The sequence below is a fragment of the Salmo salar genome, chromosome ssa07 (assembly GCF_905237065.1).
Source record: "Salmo salar chromosome ssa07, Ssal_v3.1, whole genome shotgun sequence".
NCBI classification, from domain to species: Eukaryota; Metazoa; Chordata; class Actinopteri; order Salmoniformes; family Salmonidae; genus Salmo; species Salmo salar.
The window spans coordinates 59,458,231-59,471,526 of record NC_059448.1 but is presented as its reverse complement, the minus strand read 5'-3'; the positions used below and the strand labels follow the sequence as shown (position 1 = coordinate 59,471,526).

Genomic DNA, 13,296 nt, shown 5'->3' with positions numbered 1-13,296 from the left:
TCTATAGTGACTGGAACTAATGCTATACATCTATAGTGACTGGAACTAATGCTATACATCTATGGTGACTGGAACTAATGTCTATAGTGACTGGAACTAATGTCTATAGTGACTGGAACTAATGCTATACATCTATAGTGACTGGAACTAAAGCTATACATCTATAGTGACTGGAACTAATGCTATACATCTATAGTGACTGGAACTAAAGCTATACATCTATAGTGACTGGAACTAATGCTATACATCTATAGTGACTGGAACTAATGCTATACATCTATAGTGACTGGAACTAATGTCTATAGTGACTGGAACTAATGCTATACATCTATAGTGACTGGAACTAATGCTATACATCTATAGTGACTGGAACTAATGCTATACATCTATAGTAACTGGAACTAATGCTATACATCTATAGTGACTGGAACTAATGCTATACATCTATAGTGACTGGAACTAATGCTATACATCTATAGTGACTGGAACTAATGCTATACATCTATAGTGACTGGAACTAATGTCTATACATCTATAGTGACTGGAACTAATGCTATACATCTATAGTGACTGGAACTAATGCTATACATCTATAGTGACTGGAACTAAAGCTATACATCTATAGTGACTGGAACTAATGCTATACATCTATAGTGACTGGAACTAATGCTATACATCTATAGTGACTGGAACTAATGTCTATAGTGACTGGAACTAATGCTATACATCTATAGTGACTGGAACTAATGCTATACATCTATAGTGACTGGAACTAATGCTATACATATATAGTGACTGGAACTAATGTCTATACATCTATAGTGACTGGAACTAATGCTATACATCTATAGTGACTGGAACTAATGCTATACATCTATAGTGACTGGAACTAATGTCTATACATCTATAGTGACTGGAACTAATGCTATACATCTATAGTGACTGGAACTAAAGCTATACATCTATAGTGACTGGAACTAATGCTATACATCTATAGTGACTGGAACTAATGTCTATACATCTATAGTGACTGGAACTAAAGCTATACATCTATAGTGACTGGAACTAATATCTATACATCTATAGTGACTGGAACTAATGTCTATAGTGACTGGAACTAATGCTATACATCTATAGTGACTGGAAGTAAAGCTTAATATTTTACAGCTCTACAACTCAACCGTCTTTCTCTCTATAACTGACATACAGCGCTCTGCAGCCCAATAATTCAGTTTATATAAGACAGGCCAGGGAACAATTCCTAAGTTATTACATGTTAGTTTACCATGTTATTACCATGTTATTCTTAGATTATGTTAGTTTACTGCGTTATTACCATGTTATTCTTAGTTTATTACATGTTAGTTTACTGTGTTATTACCATGTTATTCTTATTTATTACATGTTAGTTTACCGCGTTATTACCATGTTATTCTTAGTTTATTACATGTTAGTTTACCATGTTATTACCATGTTATTCTTAGTTTATTACATGTTAGTTTACCACGTTATTACCATGTTATTCTTAGTTTATTACATGTTAGTTTACCACGTTATTACCATGTTATTCTTAGTTTATTACATGTTAGTTTACCATGTTATTCTTAGTTTATTACATGTTAGTTTACCACGTTATTACCATGTTATTCTTAGTTTATTACATGTTAGTTTACCATGTTATTCTTAGTTTATTACATGTTAGTTTACCATGTTATTCTTAGTTTATTACATGTTAGTTTACCATGTTATTACCATGTTATTCTTAGTTTATTACATGTTAGTTTACTGCGTTATTACCATGTTATTCTTAGTTTATTACATGTTAGTTTACCATGTTATTACCATGTTATTCTTAGTTTATTACATGTTAGTTTACCATGTTATTACCATGTTATTCTTAGTTTATTACATGTTAGTTTACCACGTTATTACCATGTTATTCTTAGTTTATTACATGTTAGTTTACCACGTTATTACCATGTTATTCTTAGTTTATTACATGTTAGTTTACCACGTTATTACCATGTTATTCTTAGTTTATTACATGTTAGTTTACCACGTTATTACCATGTTATTCTTAGTTTATTACATGTTAGTTTACCACGTTATTACCATGTTATTCTTAGTTTATTACATGTTAGTTTACCATGTTATTACCATGTTATTCTTAGTTTATTACATGTTAGTTTACCATGTTATTCTTAGTTTATTACATGTTAGTTTACCATGTTATTCTTAGTTTATTACATGTTAGTTTACCACGTTATTACCATGTTATTCTTAGTTTATTACATGTTAGTTTACCACGTTATTACCATGTTATTCTTAGTTTATTACATGTTAGTTTACCATGTTATTCTTAGTTTATTACATGTTAGTTTACCGTTATTCTTAGTTTATTACATGTTAGTTTACCATGTTATTCTTAGTTTATTACATGTTAGTTTACCATGTTATTCTTAGTTTATTACATGTTAGTTTACCATGTTATTACCATGTTATTCTTAGTTTATTACATGTTAGTTTACCACGATATTACCATGTTATTCTTAGTTTATTACATGTTAGTTTACCATGTTATTCTTAGTTTATTACATGTTAGTTTACCATGTTATTCTTAGTTTATTACATGTTAGTTTACCATGTTATTCTTAGTTTATTACATGTTAGTTTACCATGTTATTACCATGTTATTCTTAGTTTATTACATGTTAGTTTACCATGTTATTACCATGTTATTCTTAGTTTATTACATGTTAGTTTACCATGTTATTCTTAGTTTATTACATGTTAGTTTACCATGTTATTCTTAGTTTATTACATGTTAGTTTACCATGTTATTACCATGTTATTCTTAGTTTATTACATGTTAGTTTACCATGTTATTCTTAGTTTATTACATGTTAGTTTACCATGTTATTCTTAGTTTATTACATGTTAGTTTACCACGTCATTACCAGATGTTGAGCTGTTTAACTGACCCTGGCCTCCTCTGTCTCTCTCTACAGGGTGACACCAGACACAGTGAACGATGCGTGAATACAAGTTAGTAGTCCTCGGCTCTGGAGGTGTGGGCAAGTCTGCTCTGGTAAGTCGTCCCTCTCTCTCCATCTGTCTTCAACCCCCTTTTGGGTTGCACAGGGCCATAGGTTACCTAAATAGAACCTAGTTCGTCCTACTGGCTTCTTAAGGCTGTAGTATTCAGTACAGTGCTTGGTTAGTTCCATAGATTACCCCGGGACCAGTGACTGTTCATGGACCAGAGGTTGAGGAACACTACTGGAACACAGTGTTTCTCCATTTAATCAGGTGTCTGTGTGTTAGGGCAGGACTTTTTTCTCTGACCAGAGGAACTGGGTTGTATAGTCTCTGTCCCGCCGGCCTGCCGGTCCCTCTCTCCCAGGAGACCCGTGTCCTTAGCTGGGTCACAGAGGGGTTGTGAGAATGTCAGCTGTCATCGTTTAGCATTCCTTCTATCACTCTATTTCTCCATCACTATATCCCTCCATCACTATATCCCTCCATCACTACATCCCTCCATCACTACATCCCTCCATCACTATATCCCTCCATCACTATATCCCTCCATCACTATATCCCTCCATCCCTCCATCACTATATCCCTCCATCCCTCCATCACTATATCCCTCCATCACTATATCCCTCCATCACTATATCCCTCCATCCCTCCATCACTATATCCCTCTATCCCTCCATCCCTCCATCACTATATCACTATATCCCTCCATCCCTCCATCACTATATCCCTCCATCCCTCCATCACTATATCCCTCCATCCCTCCATCACTATATCCCTCCATCCCTCCATCACTATATCCCTCCATCACTATATCCCTCCATCCCTCCATCACTATATCCCTCCATCACTATATCCCTCCATCACTATATCCCTCCATCCCTCCATCACTATATCCCTCCATCACTATATACCTCCATCCCTCCATCACTATATCCCTCCATCACTATATCCCTCCATCACTATATCCCTCCATCCCTCCATCACTATATCCCTCTATCCCTCCATCCCTCCATCACTATATCCCTCTATCACTCCATCCCTCCATCACTATATCCCTCCATCCCTCCATCACTATATCCCTCCATCACTATATCCCTTCATCCCTCCATCACTATATCCCTCCATCACTATATCCCTCCATCCCTCCATCACTATATCCCTCCATCACTATATCCCTCCATCACTATATCCCTCCATCCCTCCATCACTATATCCCTCCATCACTATATACCTCCATCCTTCCATCACTATATCCCTCCATCACTATATACCTCCATCCTTCCATCACTATATCCCTCCATCACTATATCCCTCCATCACTATATCTTCCTCCATCACTATATCCCTCCATCACTATATCCCTTCATTCCTCCATCACTATATCCCTCCATCACTATATCCCTCCATCACTATATCCCTCCATCACTATATCCCTCCATCACTATATCCCTCCATCACTATATCCCTCCATCACTATATCCCTCCATCCCTCCATCACTATATCCTTCCATCCCTCCTCCCCTCTATCCTTCCATTCCTCCATCTCTCCCTCCATCCATTCCTCCCTCCATCCCTCCAACCTCACTGTAACATTACCATGTGTATTTCTGTGTGACTGTAAATGTATTTCTGGTCAGGTGTTGGAATGTATAGATTGTTATCTGACTGTTCATGTTGCTAGGAAGACATGTCACTGGGTTCAGAGATATGAAAAGAGGTCAGAAGCTACTAGATCTTCTGAACAGATCATCCACTGTTTATTGATCTGATAAAATACATGTCATTCAGAGAGGAACCGAGCCTTGTACACACTGCCATATAAACACAGACTAAAACCTTCTGGCCCATTTTATAATGGCTAGCATGTTCTTTGGGTGACCCACACGTACTGTTTTATAAAGTAGCCTGGCCTTTTAGAATGGCTGACAATAGCATGTTTATCTCTCCATGTTGTCTGAATGTGTTGGTATTGTCTCTACGAAGGCTAACTTTCTCCTAGCGCACCAGGCTAGTTAGTTCCATCCCACTGATCACCAACAGTGTGAGAGAGAGAGGTCCTACTGGTAACACCATGGAGTCATCCTACTATGGGCAGAACAAACAAATACCCCATTGGCTCTTTCTTCCTCTATATCCCTCTATGTCCCTCTATGTCCCTCTACATCCCTCTATATCCCTCTATATCCCTCTACATCCCTCTATATCCCTCTACATCCCTCTACATCCCTCTATATCCCTCTATATCCCTCTACATCCCTCTATATCCCTCTATATCCCTCTACATCCCTCTATATACCTCTACATCCCTCTATATCCCTCTACATCCCTCTATATCCCTCTATATCCCTCTACATCCCTCTATATCCCTCTACATCCCTCTACATCCCTCTATATCCCTCTATATCCCTCTACATCCCTCTATATCCCTCTATATCCCTCTACATCCCTCTATATCCCTCTACATCCCTCTACATCCCTCTATATCCCTCTACATCCCTCTACATCCCTCTACATCCCTCTATATCCCTCTATATCCCTCTACATCCCTCTAGATCCCGCTATATCCCTCTATATCCCTCTACATCCCTCTATATCCCTCTAGATCCCTCTATATCCCTCTACATCCCTCTACATCCCTCTATATCCCTCTACATCCCTCTACATCCCTCTATATCCCTCTACATCCCTCTACATCCCTCTACATCCCTCTAGATCCCTCTACATCCCTCTACATCCCTCTAGATCCCTCTACATCCCTCTAGATCCCTCTACATCCCTCTACATCCCTCTATATCCCTCTATATCCCTCTACATCCCTCTACATTCCTCTACATCCCTCTACATCCCTCTACATCCCTCTACATCCCTCTACATCCCTCTACATCTCTCTACATCCCTCTATATCCCTCTATATCCCTCTATATCCCTCTACATCCCTCTACATCCCTCTACATCCCTCTACATCCCTCTATATCCCTCTATATCCCTCTATATCCCTCTACATCCCTCTATATCCCTCTACATCCCTCTACATCCCTCTACATCCCTCTATATCCCTCTATATCCCTCTACATCCCTCTACATCCCTCTATATCCCTCTACATCCCTCTCTTATCATAATTTCCTCCCCATTTCTCTCTCTTTCCTCTCTCTGGCCATCTTTCTCTTTCTCTATTTCATTATATTTTGCTCTCTCTCTCTACGTCTCTCTCTCTAGGTCTCTCTCTCTCTCTCTAGGTCTCTCTCTCTAGGTCTCTCTCTCTCTAGGTCTCTCTCTCTCTGCTTTGTCTCTCTGTACGCTTGACCTCCCATTACATAGCAGGAATGCAGCCTCCCCCTGTATTGTCCATTAGTTCTAATTGGATCACTATAGAAGTGGTGGTGTGGAGAACTCCATTAGTTCTAATTGGATCACTATAGAAGTGGTGGTGTAGAGAACTCCATTAGTTCTAATTGGATCACTATAGAAGTGGTGGTGTGGAGAACACCATTAGTTCTAATTGGATCACTATAGAAGTGGTGGTGTAGAGAACACCATTAGTTCTAATTGGATCACTATAGAAGTGGTGGTGTGGAGAACTCCATTAGTTCTAATTGGATCACTATAGAAGTGGTGGTGTAGAGAACTCCATTAGTTCTAATTGGATCACTATAGAAGTGGTGGTGTAGAGAACTCCATTAGTTCTAATTGGATCACTATATAAGTGGTGGTGTGGAGAACTCCATTAGTTCTAATTGGATCACTATATAAGTGGTGGTGTAGAGAACTCCATTAGTTCTAATTGGATCACTATATAAGTGGTGGTGTGGAGAACTCCATTAGTTCTAATTGGATCACTATATAAGTGGTGGTGTGGAGAACTCCATTAGTTCTAATTGGATCACTATAGAAGTGGTGGTGTAGAGAACTCCATTAGTTCTAATTGGATCACTATAGAAGTGGTGGTGTAGAGAACTCCATTAGTTCTAATTGGATCACTATATAAGTGGTGGTGTGGAGAACTCCATTAGTTCTAATTGGATCACTATATAAGTGGTGGTGTAGAGAACTCCATTAGTTCTAATTGGATCACTATATAAGTGGTGGTGTGGAGAACTCCATTAGTTCTAATTGGATCACTATATAAGTGGTGGTGTGGAGAACTCCATTAGTTCTAATTGGATCACTATAGAAGTGGTGGTGTGGAGAACTCCATTAGTTCTAATTGGATCACTATAGAAGTGGTGGTGTAGAGAACTCCATTAGTTCTAATTGGATCACTATAGAAGTGGTGGTGTAGAGAACTCCATTAGTTCTAATTGGATCACTATAGAAGTGGTGGTGTAGAGAACTCCATTAGTTCTAATTGGATCACTATAGAAGTGGTGGTGTAGAGAACTCCATTAGTTCTAATTGGATCACTATAGAAGTGGTGGTGTAGAGAACTCCATTAGTTCTAATTGGATCACTATAGAAGTGGTGGTGTAGAGAACTCCATTAGTTCTAATTGGATCACTATAGAAGTGGTGGTGTAGAGAACTCCATTAGTTCTAATTGGATCACTATAGAAGTGGTGGTGTAGAGAACTCCATTAGTTCTAATTGGATCACTATAGAAGTGGTGGTGTAGAGAACTCCATTAGTTCTAATTGGATCACTATAGAAGTGGTGGTGTAGAGAACTCCATTAGTTCTAATTGGATCACTATAGAAGTGGTGGTGTAGAGAACTCCATTAGTTCTAATTGGATCACTATAGAAGTGGTGGTGTAGAGAACTCCATTAGTTCTAATTGGATCACTATAGAAGTGGTGGTGTAGAGAACTCCATTAGTTCTAATTGGATCACTATAGAAGTGGTGGTGTAGAGAACTCCATTAGTTCTAATTGGATCACTATATAAGTGGTGGTGTGGAGAACACCATTAGTTCTAATTGGATCACTATAGAAGTGGTGGTGTAGAGAACTCCATTAGTTCTAATTTGATCACTATAGAAGTGGTGGTGTGGAGAACTCCATTAGTTCTAATTGGATCACTATAGAAGTGGTGGTGTAGAGAACTCCATTAGTTCTAATTGGATCACTATAGAAGTGGTGGTGTGGAGAACTCCATTAGTTCTAATTGGATCACTATATAAGTGGTGGTGTGGAGAACTCCATTAGTTCTAATTGGATCACTATATAAGTGGTGGTGTGGAGAACTCCATTAGTTCTAATTGGATCACTATAGAAGTGGTGGTGTGGAGAACTCCATTAGTTCTAATTGGATCACTATAGAAGTGGTGGTGTAGAGAACTCCATTAGTTCTAATTGGATCACTATAGAAGTGGTGGTGTAGAGAACTCCATTAGTTCTAATTGGATCACTATAGAAGTGGTGGTGTAGAGAACTCCATTAGTTCTAATTGGATCACTATAGAAGTGGTGGTGTAGAGAACTCCATTAGTTCTAATTGGATCACTATAGAAGTGGTGGTGTAGAGAACTCCATTAGTTCTAATTGGATCACTATAGAAGTGGTGGTGTAGAGAACTCCATTAGTTCTAATTGGATCACTATAGAAGTGGTGGTGTAGAGAACTCCATTAGTTCTAATTGGATCACTATAGAAGTGGTGGTGTAGAGAACTCCATTAGTTCTAATTGGATCACTATAGAAGTGGTGGTGTAGAGAACTCCATTAGTTCTAATTGGATCACTATAGAAGTGGTGGTGTAGAGAACTCCATTAGTTCTAATTGGATCACTATAGAAGTGGTGGTGTAGAGAACTCCATTAGTTCTAATTGGATCACTATAGAAGTGGTGGTGTAGAGAACTCCATTAGTTCTAATTGGATCACTATAGAAGTGGTGGTGTAGAGAACTCCATTAGTTCTAATTGGATCACTATAGAAGTGGTGGTGTAGAGAACTCCATTAGTTCAAATTGGATCACTATAGAAGTGGTGGTGTAGAGAACTCCATTAGTTCTAATTGGATCACTATAGAAGTGGTGGTGTAGAGAACTCCATTAGTTCGAGAGAGAGAGAGAGAGAGAGAGAGAGAGAGAGAGAGAGAGAGAGAGAGAGAGAGAGAGAGAGAGAGAGAGAGAGAGAGAGAGAGAGAGAGAGAGAGAGAGAGAGAGAGAGAGAGAGAGAGAGAGAGAGAGAGAGAGAGAGATGCCTTGCCATAGCCCGTAACTAGGCAACGGATGTAACAGTTGCGGCGTGGGAACCAGGGCGCTGCCGCGAGTGGGTTTCACACACAACCAACCTCCCTTAGCTTTTTTCCCAGGACATGTGATTTACTGGAGAGAAAGGAACAGAGGGCGAGGTGGAGCGTGAGCAAAACCCTCTCACAGAGGCAGGGTACTCATGTGATCCAGCTTCCGAATCAGAACCATTTCCCCAGGACCAGATTGTGGCTGTAATGCAGAGCCATCTATTTGATCAGATAGTATAATCTACAGCCCTGTTTGGACCTGACCGGTCCCCATGGTCCTGATATTCACTATGGACCTTTAATACAGACACTAATGGAGCTAGCCTGCTGGACCAGAGCTCATTGTAGAGTCATTCATAAGTCTCCTGGTCCCTGGACAGGGAAGTATAGGCTTCTAGCTAGAGCCACGTGTTGTTCAGAGGGAGGGAGGGAGGGGGATGGGGGGTAGAGAGGTAGAGGGGGTGAGAGGGAGAGAGATTCTGTCAGACTTGGGCTCTGACAGTTTATCTCAGTAAGACAAAAATAATGGTGTTCCAAAAAAAGTCCAGTTGCCATGACCACAAATATAAATTCCATCTAGACACCGTTGCTATAGAGCACACAAAAAACGATACATACCTCGGCCTAAACATCAGCACCAAGGGTAACTTCCACAAAGCTGTGAACCATCTGAGAGACAAGGCAAAATGGCCTTCTACGCCATCAAAAGGAACATCAAATTCGACATACCAATTAGGATTTGGCAAAAAAAAATACTTGAATCATTTATAGAACCCATTGCCCTTTATGGTTGTGAGGTCTGGGGTCCGCTCACCAGCCAAGAATTCACAAAATGGGACAAACACCAAATTGAGACTCTGCATGCAGAAATCTGACAAAATATCCTCAGTGTACAACGTAAAACACCAAATAATTCATGCAGAGCAGAATTAGGTTGATACCCACTAATTATCAAAATCCAGAAAAGAGACGTTAAATTCTACAACCACCTAAAAGGAAGTGATTCCCAAACCTTCCATAACAAAGCCATCACCTACAGAGAGATGAACCTGGAGAAGAGTCCCCTAAGCAAGCTGGTCCTGGGGCTCTGTTCACAAACACAAACACACCCCACAGAGCCCCAGGACAGCAGCACAATTAGACCCAACCAAATCATGAGAAAACAAAAAGATAATTACTTGAATAATTACTTGAATTAACAAAAAAACAGAGCAAACTACAATGCTTTTTGTCCCTAAACAGAGAGTACACAGTGGGAGAATACCTGACCACTGTGACTGACCCAAACTTAAGGAAAGCTTTGACTATGTACAGACTCAGTGAGCATAGCCTTGCTATTGAGAAAGGCCGCAGTAGGCAGACCTGACTCTCAAGAGAAGACAGGCTATGTGCACACTGCCCACAAAATGAGGTGTAAACTGAGCTGCACTTCCTAACCTCCTGCCAAATATATGACCATATTAGAGACACATATTTCCCTCAGATTACACAGATCCACAAAGAATTTGAAAACAAACCTGATTTTTATTTCACCCATATCTACTGGGTGACATACCACAGTGTTCCATCACAGCAGCAAGATTTGTGACCTGTTGCCACAAGAAAAGGGCAACCAGGGAAGAACAAACACCATTGTAAATACAACCCATATTTATGTTTAATTATTTTCCCTTTTGAACTTTAACTATTTGCACATCATTACAACACTGTATAGAGACATAATGTGACATTTGAAATGTCTTTATTCTTTTAAAACCTATGTGAGTGTTAATGTTTACTGGACATTTAACATTTTTGAGAGGGAGAGAGATGAGTGAATGAGAGGATTTGACATTTATTTAACCTTTATTTAACTAGTCAAGTCATTTAAGATGACTGCCTACCCTGGCCAAACCCTAACGATGCTGGGCCAATTGTGCGCCGCCCTATGGGACTCCCAATCACGGGCCGGTTGTGATACAGCCTGGAATCGAACCAGGGTCTGTAGTGACGCCTCTAGCACTGAGATGCAGTGCCTTAGATCGCTGCGCCACTCGGGAGGATGAAGTGCTAACACCAGTCGTTCCTCTGCCAGGCTGGTCTTTCCTCTGCCAGGCTGGTCTTTCCTCTGCCAGGCTGGTCTTTCCTCTGCCAGGCTGGTCTTTCCTCTGCCAGGCTGGTCTTTCCTCTGCCAGGCTGGTCGTTCCTCTGCCAGGCTGGTCTTTCCTCTGCCAGGCTGGTCTTTCCTCTGCCAGGCTGGTCTTTCCTCTGTCAGCCTCTGGGTTAGGCTTTCCTCTGCCAGGCTGGTCTTTCCTCTGCCAGGCTGGTCTTTCCTCTGCCAGGCTGGTCTTTCCTCTGCCGGGCTGGTCGTTCCTCTGCCGGGCTGGTCGTTCCTCTGCCGGGCTGGTCTTTCCTCTGCCGGGCTGGTCTTTCCTCTGCCGGGCTGGTCTTTCCTCTGCCGGGCTGGTCTTTCCTCTGCCGGGCTGGTCTTTCCTCTGCCGGGCTGGTCTTTCCTCTGCCGGGCTGGTCTTTCCTCTGCCAGGCTGGTCTTTCCTCTGCCAGGCTGGTCTTTCCTCTGCCAGGCTGGTCTTTCCTCTGCCAGGCTGGTCTTTCCTCTGCCAGGCTGGTCGTTCCTCTGCCAGGCTGGTCGTTCCTCTGCCAGGCTGGTCGTTCCTCTGCCAGGCTGGTCTTTCCTCTGCCAGGCTGGTCGTTCCTCTGCCAGGCTGGTCGTTCCTCTGTCAGCCTCTGGGTTAGGCTTTCCTCTCTCTGGCCATCTTTCTCTTGCTCTATTCCATTATCTTTTACTCTCTCTGTCTTTCTCTCTATTTCTTTCTCTCTCTCTACATGTCACTAGTAAGAAGCTCTGGTTCGCTCTATGAATGAATCTGGGTAAAGAATCCCAGGCTTCTGACGAGGGAGGGGCTGAAAAGCAATTATCTCATTTCAATGAGATCCTTTTTCTTCCTCCTGTCTTCTCTCTGTCCCTTTCTTTACACCACTCTCTCTCTCCCTTTCTTTACACCACTCTCTCTCTCCCTTTCTTTACACCACTCTCTCTCTCCCTTTCTTTACACCACTCTCTCTCTCCCTTTCTTTTTTCTTTTCACCACTCTCTCCTTCTCCAAAGATCTTCTGTGTAAATGCCTCCAGTGCCCTAGAATAGGTCTCACACTCACTCCCCTTATGTCCCAAACGGCACCCTATAGAGTGCACTATACTGAGAGAGAGAGAGAGAGAGAGAGAGAGAGAGAGAGAGAGAGAGAGAGAGAGAGAGAGAGAGAGAGAGAGAGAGAGAGAGAGAGAGAGAGAGAGAGGTGTTTAGGACTATGTGTTCAGCACACATGCACGTGAGTGTGTTGAAGCTGGCTGGCTGGCTGGCATCCAGAGGACCTGCCAGCAGAGCAGTGGCTAGGTGGCTGGGCTGTGTGCCTGCTTGTCTCTGACCAGACTGCTGCTACTCTGTCTGACTGGGACCAGGGTGTTGGTTCTGATGACTGGGACCAGGGTGTTGGTTCTGATGACTGGGACCAGGGGGTTGGTTCTGACCAGAGTTCTGCTACTCTGTCTGACTGGGACCAGGGTGTTGGTTCTGACCAGAGTTCTGCTACTCTGTCTGACTGGGACCAGGGGGTTGGTTCTGATCAGAGTTCTGCTACTCTGTCTGACTGGGACCAGGGGGTTGGTTCTGATGACTGGGACCAGGGTGTTGGTTCTGATCAGAGTTCTGCTACTCTGTCTGACTGGGACCAGGGGGTTGGTTCTGATGACTGGGACCAGGGTGTTGGTTCTGACCAGAGTTCTGCTACTCTGTCTGACTGGGACCAGGGGGTTGGTTCTGATCAGAGTGCTGCTACTCTGTCTGACTGGGACCAGGGGGTTGGTTCTGATGACTGGGACCAGGGTGTTGGTTCTGATCAGAGTGCTGCTACTCTGTCTGACTGGGACCAGGGTGTTGGTTCTGATCAGAGTTCTGCTACTCTGTCTGACTGGGACCAGGGGGTTGGTTCTGATCAGAGTTCTGCTACTCTGTCTGACTGGGACCAGGGGGTTGGTTCTGATGACTGGGACCAGGGGGTTGGTTCTGATCAGAGTGCTGCTACTCTGT

At 41.9% G+C, this 13,296-nt stretch overlaps 1 protein-coding gene across 1 annotated transcript in view; it reads left to right on the top strand.

The window, feature by feature from the left end:
* LOC106576640 (ras-related protein Rap-1b) overlaps positions 1-13,296 on the top strand; it is a 118,422-nt gene that overhangs the window by 72,310 nt on the left and 32,816 nt on the right. The window contains 1 exon segment of the mRNA XM_045722399.1: positions 3,009-3,088. Within this exon segment, the coding sequence (XP_045578355.1) occupies positions 3,032-3,088 (57 nt within the window). The 5' untranslated portion in view covers positions 3,009-3,031.